Source organism: Vigna umbellata, chromosome 1 (genome assembly GCF_029865625.1).
Source record: "Vigna umbellata cultivar VRB3 chromosome 1, Vumbellata_1.0, whole genome shotgun sequence".
Lineage (NCBI taxonomy): Eukaryota > Viridiplantae > Streptophyta > Magnoliopsida > Fabales > Fabaceae > Vigna > Vigna umbellata.
Genome location: NC_142165.1, coordinates 59,247,528 through 59,265,885, shown reverse-complemented (window position 1 = coordinate 59,265,885; position 18,358 = coordinate 59,247,528). Strand labels below are relative to the sequence as shown.

The window sequence follows — 18,358 nt, the reverse complement described above, 5'->3', positions numbered from 1 at the left end:
CTTGTTTAGTTATACAAATTACTTTTATCAACAAAAGAAGAGTAGAGTTTCTACTTTTCCATTCTAATGTCGCCTGTTTCATTTGTCTTGGTAATTTACCAAAATAAAAAAGAGATAACAGAGAAATTGTTTAGATCAGATATGAGATACCAATAAAGGAGAAAGTAGATGATACATTTATTTTATCCAAATTCATGTTATCTAAGATGGAAAAGTACATGAATTGCCATTATTTTAGTCCCCAAGAACAGAGACACATACAACAGTACACAAAAGTATTCCTATTGATGAGAGTAACTAAACAGAAACAAATTGAATACTAGAGCCCATCCAATTTGAATCTGTTCCTGGAATCTTGAAGTGGTTTTTTGTTCCTAATTAAGCTGCACCATGAATTGACAATTTGTGCTCCTTCTCCACTTCCTAAGATGCCACCTATTGAATGAACACAGAAATCATGAACACATATTATTGAATGAGAAGGCTTGCTTCTCCTCTTACATTAGCATTACATTTATAAGGGAAATAAAGTAACTACCCATTTCCTTTCCAACTCAGTTTGGCTGGAACACAACTCACACACACAGCCCATACTGACAGCACACACACAACTCACACTAATCATTCTAACAATAATTCTAACACCACCGTAGTTGGAGGATGTTTATAAAACTGGACTGCACATTATAGAGGCCTTTTTGTATCATGTTTGATCTGTGAAGGATATAAAAGACAAAGAAAGTGAATACAATTGAATTGTATTCTGGTTTCATATTGTTAAATTTGTTTCAGTTATTGTCCTCTGATTCTGAACCTTTGTACAACATTTTATAGTGTTGTTGAAGGTTGCTTAAGGTGTAGCCAACCATAATAAGCAATGTAATGCAATCTGCATACTTTGGTTGCTCAAAATCCTTTCCATTTGACTGTTTCAGAATTTCATTGTACCTTTTCACCTTGCTGAACTTGTTTGAATTGTTTATTCTGCACTATACTAGCCTAAGAAACTTCACACAAACTGTCCTAACAAGTTTAAGATGGTAAATCAATGCTAATTACAAAGTCACACTACAAAAACAACTTAGAACTCAAAATATGACACCCTAGAACCTAAAACTAGTTAGTAGAATACACTAAAAGTGTTCATAATGCAAACTGTATTAAAGTAGTAACCAAAACAGTAAAAGAACTATGTACACAAGTTTTAAAACATAAAAGAAAGATAGAAATGAGTGGACAATTCGAAAACACAAAGAAATAGAAGATTTGACTATTTAGTGACCTAAAATTACACTACACCATGGTAAATTTGGTAAGAATGATGATGAGCAATCTGTTAAACAGGCCTAAAAGTCTGTACACAAGTTGTTACCTCCTAGAAATGACTAAGAATGGACTGAAGAACTGATTCCTATTACAGTATCTTGAAATCACCAGTAAAACCTCAAAAAGGCTACTACAAATGCACTACAATGGTCAAATTTTGATGCCTGCACTAAACTAGCCTACGAAACTTGAAACAAACTGTCCTAACAAGTTTAGGATGGTAAATCAATGGTAATGAGAAAGTCACACTACAAAAACAACTTAGAACTCAAAATATGACACCCTAGAACCTAAAACTAGTTAGTAGAATACACTAAAAGTGGTCATAATATTAAAGCATTAACCAAAACAGTAAAACAACTATATACACAAGTTTTAAAACATAAAAGAAAGATAGATATGAGGGCACAATTCGAAAGGGGTAAAGTATACAAAATCAAACAGCACTAAGAATGTATGCTGCACCAGAAAATGGACTTTAAAAGTGTGCTTTCAAACCCAAAAATGATTGGCAGTGTTTGTAAAGCTTAAGTGATGATGATAGCAACTTTATATCATCAATTTAAAGGTGTTTAAACATTGAAACAACAAGGAATCATAGTAAACTCGAAAATCACTAATTCACTTCCAAATTTAAGCAAAATTAACGGATTTGGAATTGATTTTGCCCTTGATGGCTAAAATGTGACCAAATGAACAGTGCACACAAGTTTAAAATGGTCAAATAAACTTTTTCAAACATTCACAATGCACACAAAGGAGCAGATGCTTCAAGTCACTGCTGCTATAGCCAATTATGCAGCATTTTTAAACCAAAATTAGCACTAGAAGTTTCATTTTTTAGTACCTATAAAAGTGTACTTATAAGGTGAGAAATTGTCATTTCACCTAATGTAGACTCATTCTAAGGTATGTAAACATCCTAACAAGTATAACTTAGTGAAATCAAGGTAGGAAAGTACTGAAAAACAAATAATAACCTAAAACTAAAAGTTTTAGTATTTAGCACCTAATAAGTGTGTTCAAAGGGTGAACAATTGGAAATACAACTAACGTAGACTAAATTTAAGTAATGTGAACATCCTAACATGTCTAAAGTAGTGAAATAAACCTAGGAAACTATTTAAAAGCAAAGAATTAGGTATAACTAAAATTTTGAGTAGTTGGAAGGTATAAAAGTGTGCTTAAAAGGTGAGAATTTGCAACCACACCTAATGTACACTTATTTGAAGTAATGTGAACATCCTACCATGTGTAAAGTAGTAGTGGAATGAAGCTAGGAAACATGTCAAAAGCAAAGAATTACCTTAAACTCAAACTTTGAGTTTTTAGAACATAAATACTTTGGGTATTTTAACTAATGTGATTGTCAGTACATACTTTTAATAGCTATTTCATTGCCTCAATTATGTTTATATGTATTATATATCCATGCTTCTATAGATATTTGATTGCCTAAATTATGTTCATCTTTATATTGTATGTTCATGTATATTGTCTTTCATTCATTAGGCTACAACTTGATTAAGTTAAGTAGTCATTTAAAATCCTATGGTACTACCAACTTTCTCAATGAAATGAGAAGGGTAAAAATAATATAAACACTTAGAACGTACAAAATATGTGGAAGTACTCTAGACAAGAGAACTTCAGGTGTAATAAGTTGTCTCCTCCAACTTTAATACACAACCCCTTAGGATGTTTAATGCATTTCAATACTGAGGACTTGTCTTTGCATGCCCTTATTGAATGCCTATGACCATAGTGTTGAAATTGCCTTCCATGTTCGACTTCAGTAGTAATAGGTTTATTACTTATGTCACATGGAGTGTTGCTGTTTTGGCTAAGTTTATATTTGTTTGGCTTGTCACAGAACATGGCCCATTTTCCCAACCATCGTGGATGGATGTACGACCGTTGTTATAGTGGAAGGAGAGGTTTGAAAGAATCTTTTGTCATGGGAGTTGAAGAGTTCGTGGAGACGGCACGACGATATCAATATTATGCCCTTGATGGAGGGATTCGATGTCCATGCATCAAGTGCGAATGTACAAGCATTCTGAAAGATGAAGTCGTCAAAGTTCACCTTTACCAAAAAGGGTTCATGCCTAATTACACGGTCTGGACATTTCATGGTGAAGAAATTCCTTCGACCTCCACTGCAGCTGAAAAACGGCTTGCATCAGGTTCGAATACTGTTGTACATACATGTGAGATAGATCAATTTGCCTACATGCAAGAGATGGTCGACCATGCTCTTCGTCACCATGCTGCAGAAGCAGACGATAGTCATGATGAAGAGCCTCCCAATGAAACGACGCAGAGGTTTTACAATTTACTGACAGAGGCAAATCTACCTGTATTTGAAGGTTCATCTGAGTCAAAATTGTCAGTGTGCATTAGACTCATGGCTGGCAAATCTAATTGGAACGTTCCCATTCAAGCAGTGGACTTCTATACAAAACTGATGTTAGATTTGACACCACAAAACAATTTGATGCCAAAGAATTATTACCAAGCCAAACAATGTGTTTCAAAGTTGGGATTGGATGTGAAGAAGATTGATTGTTGTGTTAATGGATGTATGTTATTCTATGACAATGACAGTGGCAAAAATGATGCCACATTGGTGGAATGCAAGTTTTGTGGCTCACCTCGATATCAGACAATGCATGCTGGACGGAGGCAAAAAAAACCAATTCCATTAAAGTCCATGTTCTACTTACCTATAATTCCAAGATTACAAAGATTGTTTACTTCAATGCAAACAGCAGAACACATGACATGGCATGATGGTAACAAAACTCCGGGACTTTTGCGTCATCCTTCTGATGGTGAAGCTTGGAAGCACTTCAATCGTAAACATGCATCCTTTGCTAGTGAACCGCGTAACGTCAGACTTGGTCTATGCTCTGATGGGTTTACCCCGTACATTCAGGCGTCTGCATCACCGTATTCATGTTGGCCCGTGATAGTTACACCATACAATCTACCACCTGAGATGTGCATGACAAAGCCTTACATGTTTTTATCGTGTATAATACCAGGTCCATCTAATCCCAAATCATTGATTGATGTTTACTTGGAGCCTTTGATTGATGATTTGAAGAAGTTATGGAATGGTGTTTGGACGTATGACGTTTCAAGGAGGCAAAATTTCCTTATGAGGGCAGCCTTGATGTGGACTATTAACGACTTCCCAGCGTACGGCATGTTATCTGGTTGGAGCACACATGGTCGATTAGCTTGTCCACATTGCATGGAACATACAAAGTCATTCCAATTGAGTCATGGCCGGAAAAGTAGTTGGTTTGACTGCCATCGACGGTTCTTGCCCATTGACCACCCCTTTAGAAGAAACAAAAAGGCATTTCGAAAAGGAAAAGTTGAAACGGATATGCCCCCGCCAAAGTTGACTGGATCACACGTGTGGAGAAGAGTGAAAGACTATCCAAAAGTCACTGAATCTGGTCAGAATAGGCTAGAAGGGTTTGGGGAATGGCATAATTGGACTAAAAGAAGCATATTCTGAGAACTTCCGTATTGGAAGGACAACTTGCTAAGACACAACATCGATGTGATGCACACAGAAAAAAATTTCTTTGACAATGTCTTCAACACAGTCATGGATGTTAAAGGTAAGACAAAAGATAATGAGAAAGCAAGAAAAGATTTACCTTTGTATTGTGGACGAAAAGACTTAGAGTTGAAGGCACAAGGTAACGGCCGATTATTTAAACCAAAAGCAAATTACACCATGTCAAAAGACGAGACAAGAATAGTGTGTGCATGGATCAAGGAGCTTAGAATGCCAGATGGATATGCTTCTAACTTGTCCAGATGTGCCAATGTTCAGAACGGTACTATTCAAGGGTTGAAGAGTCATGATTGTCATGTATTCATGGAGACTTTCATCCCTCTTGCGTTCAGTTGTTTGCCAACACACGTGTTACATCCACTGATAGAAATCAGTAACTTCTTTAAAGATTTGTGTTGCACGACACTAAAGGAAGATTCCCTTAAAAAGATGGATGAAAATATCCCGATTATTCTCTGCAAATTGGAAAGAATATTCCCTCCTGCATTCTTTGATTCAATGGAGCACATTCCAATTCATCTTGCATATGAAGCTTGGCTTGGGGGACCCGTGCAGTACAGGTGGATGTATCCCTTTGAAAGGTTTATGGGAGAATCCAAACGGTCAGTTAAAAATAAAGCTAGAGTGGAAGGCTCAATTGGTGCAGCTTACTTGCACAGAGAGACAACTTATTTTTGTTCACATTATTTCAAGAACTTCATGTTGTCTCCCACTCATGTCAGAAATGAAATGCAATGGCAAGTTCAACCACGTGAAGGTGCATTATCAGTTTTCCGACAATCAGGCCGTCACGCAGGGAAAGAATTCACTCATTGGTTAACTGATGCTGAATTCAACTCCGCTCATGTCCATGTCTTGATCAATTGCAGTGAAGTCAAGCCGTACCTTGAGTATGTCATCATCCATCTCTAATCTATCAAAAGGTTTAATTGTTATACACTAATTAATTTCATTTCTACCAGCTCATTTGTTGTGGCTGAGCAAGTCACAGAAGGAAATACTTCTGCTAGAATACACTCTGAGTTTCCCCATTGGTTTAGAAATCAGGTCCGTAGTTTTGTCCTTCGTTTAGAGCAAGGTTAATTTGACTGTTGTAGGTACTAATTTTGTTAGTACCTTTGTAGGTTTTTAATCAGGCATTAACTCCCACGGTTCAAGAGTTAAGACATCTCTCCAATTGGCCAATGAGATGTGTCAAAGAATGGCACACTTACTTCATCAATGGTTACAAATTCCATACACATGAATGGTCTAAAGGAAAGAAAACATCAAATTGTGGTGTGTATGTCAAGGGCCTAACAGAGGGGTCTTATGATGATTTCTACGGCATCATTCATAAAATATATGAGTTAGAGTACAACAGCACTACTTCTCCAAACAGAGTGGTACTGTTTTATTGTGAATGGTTTGATCCTTCTAGAGCTGGTACTAGAGTCGATCCACGCTTTAATATTGTCGAACTGAACCAGAGATTAAGATATGGGCCTTTTGATCCTTTCATTCTACCATCTAATGTCAGACAGGTTTATTATGTGCCATATCCACCATTTCGCAATATTGACAAGCGTGGTTGGGCCGTAGCAATACAAACGAAGCCTAGAGGTCGCATAGACTCAAATGAAGTTGAGGAAGATGTAGCCTACCAACTTGACCAAATGTCACAATCACAAGAAATTATCGAAGTTGAACGTATAACCGCATTGGTCGACCCTGATGGTGATGGAGATGAATTAGAAGCAACAATACAAGGTGATGAAGAACAAGAGGAAGAAGAAGAAGAAGAAGAAGAAGATGAAGAAGAACAAGAAGAAGAAGATGATGGTGATGATGACGATGAAGAAGAAGAACAAGAAGAAGAAGACGATGCTGAAGATGAAGATGAAGATGATGATGATGATGACGATGATTGAATGTTGAACATCTATTGTAGCAAATTGGACTATCATTTCATTACCATTATCTAAAATACCATCTTTAACTTGTTTGCAATTACGTATACATTGACTTTGAAAACAATTCATCCTTTATTTGTTTATATTTTTTTCGCTTTATTTGTAACCATTTGAGTGCAGTAATGACAGGACAAGGTTCAGAGCGTCCTGATAAAGGAAAAGGGGTAGCAAGGCCTACAAAGAGGCAACGGCAGGCACCAAAGTATGTACTTAGGGTGCCTGCTAGACTACCTACCCCTGCTCCCGGTACTACATCATCTGTGGGGCCTTCTCCTACCCCTAGTATACAGACTCCTACACCTGCAGTAGCCCCTACTCCTCCTCCTGCAGTAGCCCCTACTCCTCCTCCTGCAGTACACCCTTCTACTACCACTGCAGTAGACCCTTCTCCTCCTCCTGCAGCACACCCTTCTACAACCCCCACTCCTCCCCCTATTGTTATTACCCCCACTCCTCTCTCTGACCCTACTTCTATACCTTCCTCATCTTCTGTACCTCCTTCTGAGACTGTCACACCACTTGGTCATCCAGATTCAAGTGGTGATGCTGAAGATCTTGATCCGCCCCTCCATGATCGACCATGGATTGAGCCCTATGGTAAAGGGTAAGTTTATAATCTGTTGATATCATTTGATGTTTAAACCATATTGTAATTGAAATGAGTTTTGTTATGCAGGTTTATTCCATCTAGGGTTGCTTCCCAGGCCATCACACGTTCAATAAAGCAACAGTTTTTAAGTCCATGGCCTACTTGGGGAGCAATACCTGACGACGACAGAAAGGCATTCTGGGAGCGTTTTCAGGTCAACAATCCACTAAACTAATTGTCGCTCTTATTTTAGTATGTTGCCTAATCAATGTTTGTTCTCTTTAATGTTACAGATGAAGGTGCAGTGGAAACCTGAACATGAAACTCAGATACACAGAAATTTCCACATGAAAGCATCTCATCGGCTGTCAGAGATGTTTAGGGATGCCCGGAATGCAGCACAGCGCCCTAACTGGCTGGGTGAGCACATTTGGAACTCTTTACTGGCCCATTGGAATACAGTAGAGTTCCGCAATAAGTGTGCTAAAGCCCAGCGGAACAGAGCGTCTGAAAGGGGTGGCACCCTGCATACTGGTGGGTCGATCACCATTCATGAGCATGCCATTCGTATGGTATAATCTCATTACATAACTTTTTCCTTCATACACAAGTTATGTATATTGTATTTCATATGTACGCTTGTAATTCTTAATTATGTTACAGGCACAGGCTCTAGGACGGGCGGTCCATGTTGATGAGGTCTTTGCACAGACTCATGTTCGGAAGGGAACTAATGAATTTGTTGATGAAAGATCTCGGAAGACTCATGTAAGCAAATAATTACTAATTTTTTATTTCTGTTATACTATCGTTATCTGACATTGCTTTTAATGTTTCAACAGGAAGACTTTTCTACGAGACTTTCACAGGTTAGATCTGAACATGAGTCAGCTCCTACACCGGATGATGCCAGTAATGCAGATGATGACATCCGTAGGACACAGTGCTGGATCGACATCGTTGGTGGGAAGAAAAAGGGACGAGTATATGGTGCGGGACAGCTTGCTGCAAACTATACGGCATCCAGAGGAGGTACTCTGAAGCACCAGCCTTCTTCTTCCACCACTACTCCTGAGGAGGTTGTTCGCCTGAGGCAGGAACTCCATCAACGTGACCAGGAGATCACTGATCTCAGAACAGAGTTTACGAACTTCAAGGCCCTGATCATGAGAGTCTTGCCTGAAACCTCACAGGAAGTACAAAATCTCCCTCTGACCCAGCCACGAGCCTCCTCATCACCTGCTGCCACTCAGCAGCCCACTTCAGTCCAACCCTCATCAGTCCAACCCACACCAGTCCAGCCATCAATAGAGGAGCAGGATGATGAAAATCATTCTGATGATAGTTATGTACATTATTAGGTTTCATTTTGTTATTACTTGTTAGACAAACATTTGGATATTAGAATATTTTCAGTTGATATCATTTCAATGTTAGATGTACTTACAAACTTTGGATGTTACAACATCCTTGTCTTACATTGTTTTATATTTGAACTACCCCATACATTATTTATACATTGATGGATGTCTTGTAGATTATTTGATGTGCATTGGATATTGATCATTGATTGGATCTTTGAGATGCACATTATGCATGTTTGTATATGTTTGAAAACTGTTATGCAGGTCTGTTTGTAATTGAAATTTGTTATACAGGTCTGGGTTGCACAAGAAAAACAATTTTGCTGAAACCTGCCCTGCATTTTACCGAAGGCTTTTGCCCTTCGGTAAATGCCCTCGTATGGCCATTACCGAAGGCTTTCGCCCTTCGGTAAATACCATCGTATGCTCATTACCGAGGGCTCCTGCCCTTCGGAACTTACCGAGGGCTTTCGCCCTTCGGTAATTACCGAAGGCTTTTGCCCTTCGGTATTTACCGAGGGCTTTTGCCCTTCGGTAATTACCGAAGGCTTAAAGCCTTCGGTAATTACCGAAGGGCAAAAGCCCTCGGTAATGGTTAGCGACAGGGGATTTACCGAAGGATTTTTGGCCGTCGATAGGCCTTCGGTAAACACCCATTATCGACGGCTTTTGGCATTTTCCGAGGGCTTCTGGCCTTCGGTAATGCCCTACTTTTTTGTAGTGATTTTGATGACCGGTCATTTTCGAAAAAATTGAAATAATATCAAATCAAGCTCTCATACCAATTGTTGGAACAACTGGTACCGATGTTTGCGCAGCAGAAATATCAAAAATAGAGTACGATACAGATTGTTAAAAGGAAAGAGCTTATTCGATCAATTTTAAAAATGGTTCCTTTAATTTTCTCTTAAACGTTTTATCAAACAATTGAAGTGCAGAAAATGTAAAGAGTGTAGGGAGTCGAAAAAATCACACAAAATGATTTTTATCCTGGTTCGAATCAAAAGATTCTACGTCCAGTCGTTAATCACTATGAATAGTGATTAACTTTTTCACTAAAAACAATTTTACAGATTACAATATAGTGAATGAAATAAGAATGATAAAATCTTCCTTCGACGAACGAACCAGAAGGAAACTTCTTTCGACAAATGAACTAGAAGCAAGCACCGAACACTTTCCTTCGACAGACGAACAGGAACAATGCAGCAAATATCTTCCTTCGACCAACGAACCAGAAGAAAACAATTCTGTCAACTTGAAGAGAACCGCTCCGACCTTTGACACACAAAGCGCGAGCTTCTCCTATTCACAAGACTTGACAAGAGCAATGAACTAACACTTGAGAACTTCCTCAGATCACACTGTATACTCAAATGACTTAGATACCTTTCTAAAGTATTTGGCAAAGGTATATATAGCCTACTGGTCCGAAACTGAAGAGATGCATTACAAATGCCAGTGATAATATTTTTAACACCGAAAACGATGCCAAAAACTTGTTAAACCTCAACAAGTGTGACCGTATCGTATCAAGTAATAAACTTGGTAAGACCAAAGGACTCACGGCCTAGTTAGTTATATGATTGTTTGATTATTTAAGACTTGTAAAACAATTACTTTGGGGTTTCTAATGCAAAATACAAAAAGTAAACATGTATGCATGAATTTGATCAATGGAAAAGAAGAACAAAACACTTGGAACGAATTATATGGATGAGTATGTTGTTGGGGTTTATCAATTTCATCTTATCCACTCTCATATATTTAGGAATTCATCATTTTTTTCATCAATGTTAATGCAACTCTCTAAATTACCTTAAACCCGATGTCTCGGTGAAGAAAGGCTAATCATAATCACTAGTTTCCAATGTCTTGTCTCCTTAGCAATTAATCATGCATTATAATGAACAGAAGCTTAAAGGCAACCAACCATCATACTCCTATGTCTAGGTTTATACTACTGTTGGGAGAGTTTCCCCGGATCTAGATACCCCCGTATTTGTCCATATCGACAAAACCAATAATCATGACATTGAATGAGTTAAACAATGAATGCTTTGAGTAAAGAGGAAAAACCCTAACTATTAATGAAAGAAAGCATGTATCTCAAATAAGATGTTTAAACACAAATTCCATATATGAGAGCTTCAAAAGATTACATTGATTCCCCAACAACAATACAAGTTTAGTTCACCATATTCATGGTGAAACTAGATGAAAAATAATGAAAGAGTGAAGGATAAAACCCTAGAAAGTTGAGTAGGTAGCCTTAGCATTCAAAATCTTCCTCCAAGGGGTGAAGAGGTGTGTGTTTGCTTCGTTCTCTACCAAAATTACTAACCCTATGTCACCTAAAACCTTATATAGAGTTCTAAAAATTACAGAAAAGTAGGCCCAGGCCCAAAATAATGGTGCTCAGCGGCACCAGCGCGTCATCAATTCTTCCCCTCAGCTGCATTTTTACCCCTCAGCGGTGCCAACGGGTCTTCAGAAGTGTCGCTTAGCGGTAATTGGCGTTGAGCGATACTCGCGGCTTCTCTTCTTTTGCACTTTTTGAGTTCTTTTCTGATTCCATCTCTGTCCTACTTCACTTCTTTCCTCAAAATCATCCTAAAACCTGCATAAAACAAGGAAATCAAGCATAAATCTGTCCAACTCTCTTATTTCCAAAAATATAAGCAGAAGCATGATTCCAAGCTAGTTTCTAAGTCTTAAAGGTTGCTTTTGGTATCAATTTTAAGCATAAAAATAACAGTTTTTCAACTGTTATCACCTATTCACAAGACTTGACAAGAGCAATGAACTAACACTTGAGAACTTCCTCAGATCACATTATATTCTCAAATGACTTAGATACCTTTCTAAAGTGTTTGGCAAAGGTATATATAGCTTACTGGTCCGAAACTGAAGAAATGCATTACAACTGCCAGTGATAATCGATTATTATAAGTGATAATCGATTATCTGCGAGACTTGGAATAATTTAGAATATTTATTATTCAACTGATCGGTTCTAGTTCTTCACCTCCTTCTACCTCGGTTTGAGCCCTGATTGCCTTCTGTCATTCGGTCTTCAACTTGTGTTTGGCCAGTGTTAGTGATCGTTCGGTATTACTCAGTTTCACCAATGTTCAACTTCGTTCGGTCATGAAGTGTGTTCGGTCTTTAACTGCTATACACTGCCAAGCCTTCAACTACTACATACCGTTCGGTCTTTGACTGATAGTGACCGTTCAGTTGTTGACATATAGGTATCGTTCGGTCTTCTAACTGTGTTCGACAATGAACAATATTCGGTCTTTATCGACCACTCGGTCTTCTAGCTGTATTCAGCCATGAAAAGTGTTCGACCTTTATCTATTATATGTCGTTCGGCCTTCAACTGCTTAGTGATCGTTCAACCTTAATTTGATACGACCGTTCATTCACGGTCATGCCTTCCACTGCTTGGTCTTGATCATAACTTTACCGCTCGGTCATGAAGTCTATCGTTTGATCTTGATGTCTTCTCTTATGCATAAATGCTTTTAAACTCTCATACAAGAGAAGTCTTCTTATTCTTCACTTTGTAACATCATCAAAATCATTATCTTCAAGATATCAATGCTCCTCATTAGTAACAAGTTTGAGCTGACTTAATATGACCTTCAGCTCAAGCCAACTCAACACAAGCTAAATTAGCCTAAATGAAAGGTCAATATGAATCAACTTTATTGAACTTTTTTCATTTTGACCAATAAAAAATTTCATAATTTATGGAATTTCAATTTTCTTTTTTTTAGTCAATTTCAAATTCTATTTTAATTATTTAAAATAATTTTCTAAAATTTCTCAATTTCAATTTTTTCTAATTTTCTCATCCAAACAAATCATTTTATTCCAAAAAAAAATCAAATTCTATGAATAAATTAATTACTCTATCAAATTTTCTCGACCAAACACAATAAACTGAGTGACAACATAAATACAGTTTAGTTTAGTTCAAGTCACATTACTTTAAAGTTAATTATTAACCAATATTTGATGATTGGAAGGTCCTTTAAATTATGATAAAATTGTGTATAGAAATGATAAAAATGGAGTGTTGGATTAGACTATAAGAGTGTATATGGGTTTGTTATGAATGGAATCTGGTTGATATTGACAGATATAAAGTTATTCAAAAGCACCAAGGAACACTCACCCGACCATAATCCGCATAACTGGCTTGGCTACGTATGATTGAGGGCTAGCGAATGAACAATCATGGAATTGAAATCAGCAAACTTGATTCTCAGTAAAAGCTAGTTCCTTTCAGCAATCAGATAGCAGTTCTAAAAACCTGTTCAAACTGGTAAGTAAACTAATTTTTAATTCTACATTTAAAACTTTAAGCTATGTCACTTCTTTTAGTTTTTAAAAGGTTTTATCTTCTTGTATAGTATGGTGAATGTATAATTTTGGTTGCTATAAAAAAAAAGTTAATTTTACATATGACTTCTTTTTTTACAGTAAGTAATTTTGTTATACTATAATACTCTTCTTCTTTTCTTTTTTTTGCTTAAATCCACTTTTTGGTTTTTGTAATTTTATAAATACATGATTTTTCTTCTGTGTCTAAAATTTAATTATTAGTTTTTATTAAATTAAGCAATTTAAGTCCATTATTAATATTTTTCAATTTGATGACAATTTTAATTACTTATTTACATAAAATATTTATGTCAAATTTTAATGACAAGCTTTAATATTGTTATTACAAAAGTATGTTATGGTAGCATTAAATCATATATTATGCTGCACCAAAAAAAAATTAATTTTGCGAACCTAGAAGATCAAGTGAACTTAAGTCCACATTTTTTCTAAATTTCTAACAACAAAAATGTTAACATATCTATAAATTATAACAATACTAGTTATTCAAATAAAATATTAGCAATAATGCTTATTGATAAGTTTTAATATCGTGATCATGAAAAATGTGTTAGTATTTTTTGTAATTAGATTATATATTACACTACACTAAAATTGCTTAATTTTGAAAACTTTTACTATTTTTAAAAAAAAATTATAGGCACCAAAATTACAAATTGACAAGACTGTGTGATCAAAAGTAATTTTAAACCTTTTTATAATTTAAAGAATAAAAAGTACAACATCTCTAAATAATTTTTATTTCCTTCCTTTTAGTTGCACTTTTTTTTTCAACTCTATTATCTAAAACATGGTTTTTATAAACTAGAAAAAGAAAACAAAATTAAGCACTTTTAAGTCAAACATATAAATTACATTTCAATTAAATTAATAAAGTGTATATGTGCTTTTACTAATTTACATCATTATTTCAATTGAGAACATTCTTGGGTGATAAAAGTTGGTGATGAAGTACAACTACCTTACAAAGAAGGTCCCATAGCCCATGAATGAATGTGTGTGGGTCTTAAGTTAATGGAACAATGAATATCTTATCATCACATCACTCCTTTATCAAGTTCCATAAATCAAAGCAAAAACTCAAAGCAATCCATGGAAAACCTAATAACATTAACAACTACCAAACATCTCTTCCTTTGTTTCTCTTTGTTCTATCTCTTCTTCACCTATCTTTTCCTTGCTCTTTACGTCATTTCCTCTCAATCCAAATGCCTTTTCAGATCAGAACCTTTTCATCTGATTAAATCTTCTTCTCTCTTCTCCTACCCTTCTTCCTATGGACAGCACAAGTATGCCATTTCAACCTCACGTTCTACCTGCTCTTCTCCTCTCAATTTTTCAGGTACTATATATGGACCAATGCCAAGGCTTGTAATGACCCTACAAAATTTTGGCGACTATTTTTTTGTTTTAGGATGAAGATAGCATCTTTTTGCTAAAGGGTGTTGGTTTCTGTGTTCAGATTACTGGGATGTATTGAAGGAGATTCAGAATTTGAGCAGGAACGCTGAATGTTCCACAAGAAATGTGAGGTACATGCAGATGCAGGGTGGTGGTGATAGTTTCGGTGGGAATCTGAGTAGCCATTTAAGGTTTTCTTTTTTTGATCACCAAAACGATAGCAGTGAAGTGCCTTGTGGATTCTTGAAGAAATTTCCAATAAGTGATTCTGGTCAGTTCCTCTCCCTCCCTTTTCATGTATGCATGAGTTGAGTGAAAGATAAGTGTATGCAATTGAGCTGGCAAATATTAAGACTTGGTTTGGATTTATGTTCTTTAGTAGGAGGAAATCTTAAGTTCAAAATATTTACTTTTAACTTTTCTTTATGTAAATTTTATTTTGGATATGGATCAAGACAATTTCATTATCCTCATTTAATTTATTTGTTTTTACTGGAAAAAAATGAATGAAAAATGGTGAAGGCTCTTAAGCATTAGTAAAGTATTAAGAAAAATGTTATGAGATAGATTGAAGAAAAAATAAAGTATTTATGCAACTTATGCTGAAGTTATATGGAATATGTATGATACAATAATGATTAAATGAGAAATTCTAACAAAAGTAAAAGAAAAAAAAAAATCTTTTAAGACTAGGTGTACATAGTCTTGTGTCCTTTTTAATAAAATCTTGAATTAGTTTATTAAAGATATAATAAATATTATTTTTATGAAATATTTTTTTAATGAACAAAAAAATAAGAAACTAGTATTAAACAAAGATTAATTTCTGACCAATAAACCGAAAAACAAAGTGAGCTTTGGATTTGAAAATATAATGGATAAAAAAGCATTTGAAATGAAGGACTTTGTTCTCTTAGAAATGAAACAAAAATGCGCGCATTCGAATTTTAACAATATATAAGGGAAGCCAAATATATACGAATGACTTGAAAGTATAAATTAGAGAAGATGGCTAAACATATGTTTACAATATAAGTATATATGACCAAAATTATAAAGTAACGAGAAAATTAATAATAAAAAAATGCATGATAATTAAAACGAAGGAAATAACAGAGAGTAATTTGTTGTTATAAAGTATTTAAACTTCTATTACTATCCAATTAAACATATTTTTAGGTGGTGAATATTGAAGTTTAAAAGAAATATTTAAACTTGAAAAAAGAAAGTAAGAATTATTTATATAAATGAGTATGATAAGATGAATTCATAATAAAGATAACAAATATGAAAGAATTATCCACCAGAACATATTAATGTGACACTTGGGGAGAAGAAAGAGAAAAAAAATTTGATTTAAGTTTAACTAAAAGAGATGGTCTAGTAAATAATTTCATGAGAACTATGTTTTTAACTAAGTTTAAGGATGTATATGATAAATAAATGTATCAATTCCAATTATATAAATAAACATTATCAATTATATAAATAAACATTATCAATTATATGAATATGATTATGTCAAACTTAAAAATGTTTTCGTTAAATTATTATGTTAGGTATTTATATGTTATTAGTATTGTGTTTATGTGAATCTTCTCAAAAGGTGTATCATAATTCATGTTGTATCCTTTTTTTCTTTCTCTGGATGCAGATAAAATAGCCATGGAAAAGTGTGAAAGTGTAGTTGTAGTTTCAGCAATATTCAATGACCACGACAAGATCCGACAACCTAGGGGTCTTGGGTCCCAAACACTAGAAAATGTCTGCTTCTTCATGTTCATAGATGATGTTACCCTGAAAGGGCTTCAATATCATGGCTTAATCTCAACATATTCCAGTGGATACAAGATAGGTGTGTGGAGAATTGTGAAGGTTACGAAAGAGGATTTGTATTATAACCCAGCGATGAATGGTGTTATACCAAAATATTTAGTTCATAGGCTTTTTCCAAATTCCCAATTCAGTGTTTGGATAGATGCAAAACTGCAACTGATGGTTGATCCGTTGCTGCTCATTCATTCACTCGTTATATCTGAGAATGCAGACATGGCTATATCAAAACACCCACATTTTGTTCATACCATGGAAGAAGCAATGGCCACTGCCAGATGGAAGAAATGGTGGGATCTGAATGCCTTGAAGATGCAGATGGAGACCTACTGTGAAAATGGATTGCAGCCATGGAGTCCCACCAAAATGCCATATTCCTCAGGTTGATTGCATCTTATTTTTAAATATCTTTATTCTTTTGTTTAACAACTATTATTGACATGTTCAACATGTAAAAAAACATTATAAATCTCCAAACTTATAAAAAAAATTGATAATTTCATATATATTAAGAAATACATTTTAAGTGTAACTCAACTGTATAAAATTGACTTATACATGAAAATTTATATATATATATATATATATATATATATATATATATATTAAATTCATTCTATTTTTAGTTATTATGGATTTTTAATACATTTCTCTTATCAAACCATAATTTTATAGACTACAGGATTAGACATTAATTGATCTTCTAATGATCTTAACACAAACAATGAATTTTACTATAATAAATTTCGGATAATTTTGATATTATTTTACAAATTGAACTTTAAATCTATCCCAATTTTATAAAATCGTAAGATAAAATTTATATCAACACGTAAAAATGCACTTATTTACTCATTAAACTATTTGTTAGGAGAATTAAGCTAATTGTATGACCCACAGTGTCATGAACTTTAGAAAAGAATGTACTTTTTCATTTATGTTTGGAACCTTCATAAAAATAATTATTAAGGAATGAATATAATTGGCAGATGTACCAGACAGTGCACTGATCCTGAGGAAGCATGGACTAAGAAGTAATCTATTCTCATGTCTTATATTCAATGAGTTGGAGGCTTTCAACCCAAGAGATCAATTAGCTTTTGCATTTGTTAGAGATCACATGAACCCCAAGTTGAAGCTGAACATGTTTCAGGTTGAAGTTCTTGAACAAGTGACTGTGGAGTACAGGCACAATCTCAAGCCAAGTGATGTGTCCTTTGCCAAAAAATCATCTATGACAACAAAAACTATAAGGGCACGACCACATTTGTTGCATCAAAATGGAAGCTGTAGCAGTAAGTGCCAGCAGTATCTTGCCACCATGTGGGGGTCTCACCAATAATGCCCCAAAAGCAAATAATGAATAATTATTTGATAAAGGAGGTTCAAGCAACAAATCAAAGAAAAAATAGAACTTCATAATTTGATTTGTCTTCTAACACAATGTTGTCGACAAAAAAAAAAGGAAAAGAAAAATTCTTCAATTATGAAAGAAAAACTGATAATTTGTTACAGTTTAACGAGGACCATTGTGCTCCTTCTGCTTCCCTTCCTTTTAGAAATAAATCCATTTGATTAATGTCTTTTACTTAATGATGTTATTGTTTGAAAATTTGTGAAACTTAAGAACAGTGGTGATATTTTTAGAAAATCCAAAACTAGCTAAGAAGGAAGGGAAGAAAAAGATTCTAACACTTAGCAGCAATATAATTAATCGGGAACTTTTTTTTGGAATACGGATTTATCGAGAAAAATTAATATAAGTTGGGGACAATTTTGATCCTATTCCTCATAAGTTTTATACGTTCTCATATGAACAATGTGGATGAAAAAGATATTACTCTTGTCTAGAAGATCAGCAGGAAGCTTCAAAATTGTT

The 18,358-nt window shown here is 35.0% G+C and overlaps 1 protein-coding gene and 1 pseudogene across 2 annotated transcripts; both read left to right on the top strand.

The window, feature by feature from the left end:
- The first annotated feature begins 7,479 nt into the window (after positions 1–7,479).
- On the top strand, positions 7,480–9,000 carry LOC148205914 (uncharacterized). Its single transcript, XM_088112450.1, has 4 exons — positions 7,480–7,679; positions 7,759–8,037; positions 8,129–8,233; positions 8,308–9,000. Exons 2-4 carry the CDS (start codon positions 7,759–7,761, stop codon positions 8,824–8,826), a joined length of 903 nt encoding a protein of 300 aa, XP_087968576.1. The 5' UTR covers positions 7,480–7,679; the 3' UTR covers positions 8,827–9,000.
- A 5,337-nt stretch (positions 9,001–14,337) lies between these two features.
- LOC148205913 (alkaline ceramidase TOD1-like) lies at positions 14,338–18,022 on the top strand (annotated as a pseudogene). The gene is made up of 4 exons (XR_015785862.1): positions 14,338–14,587; positions 14,708–14,917; positions 16,301–16,861; positions 17,469–18,022. The product of XR_015785862.1 is annotated as an alkaline ceramidase TOD1-like (transcript).
- Positions 18,023–18,358: the final 336 nt, after the last annotated feature.

What these genes read in the sequence shown, in the direction of transcription:
- LOC148205914 (XM_088112450.1), top strand. Translation starts at nt 7,759, where the DNA reads ATGAAGGTGCAGTGGAAACCTGAACATGAAACTCAGATACACAGAAAT. An exon ending in ATGAGCATGCCATTCGTATG is followed by an intron (nt 8,038 to 8,128) that starts GTATAATCTCAT and finishes ATTATGTTACAG; the next exon opens with GCACAGGCTCTAGGACGGGC. An exon ending in AAAGATCTCGGAAGACTCAT is followed by an intron (nt 8,234 to 8,307) that starts GTAAGCAAATAA and finishes ATGTTTCAACAG; the next exon opens with GAAGACTTTTCTACGAGACT.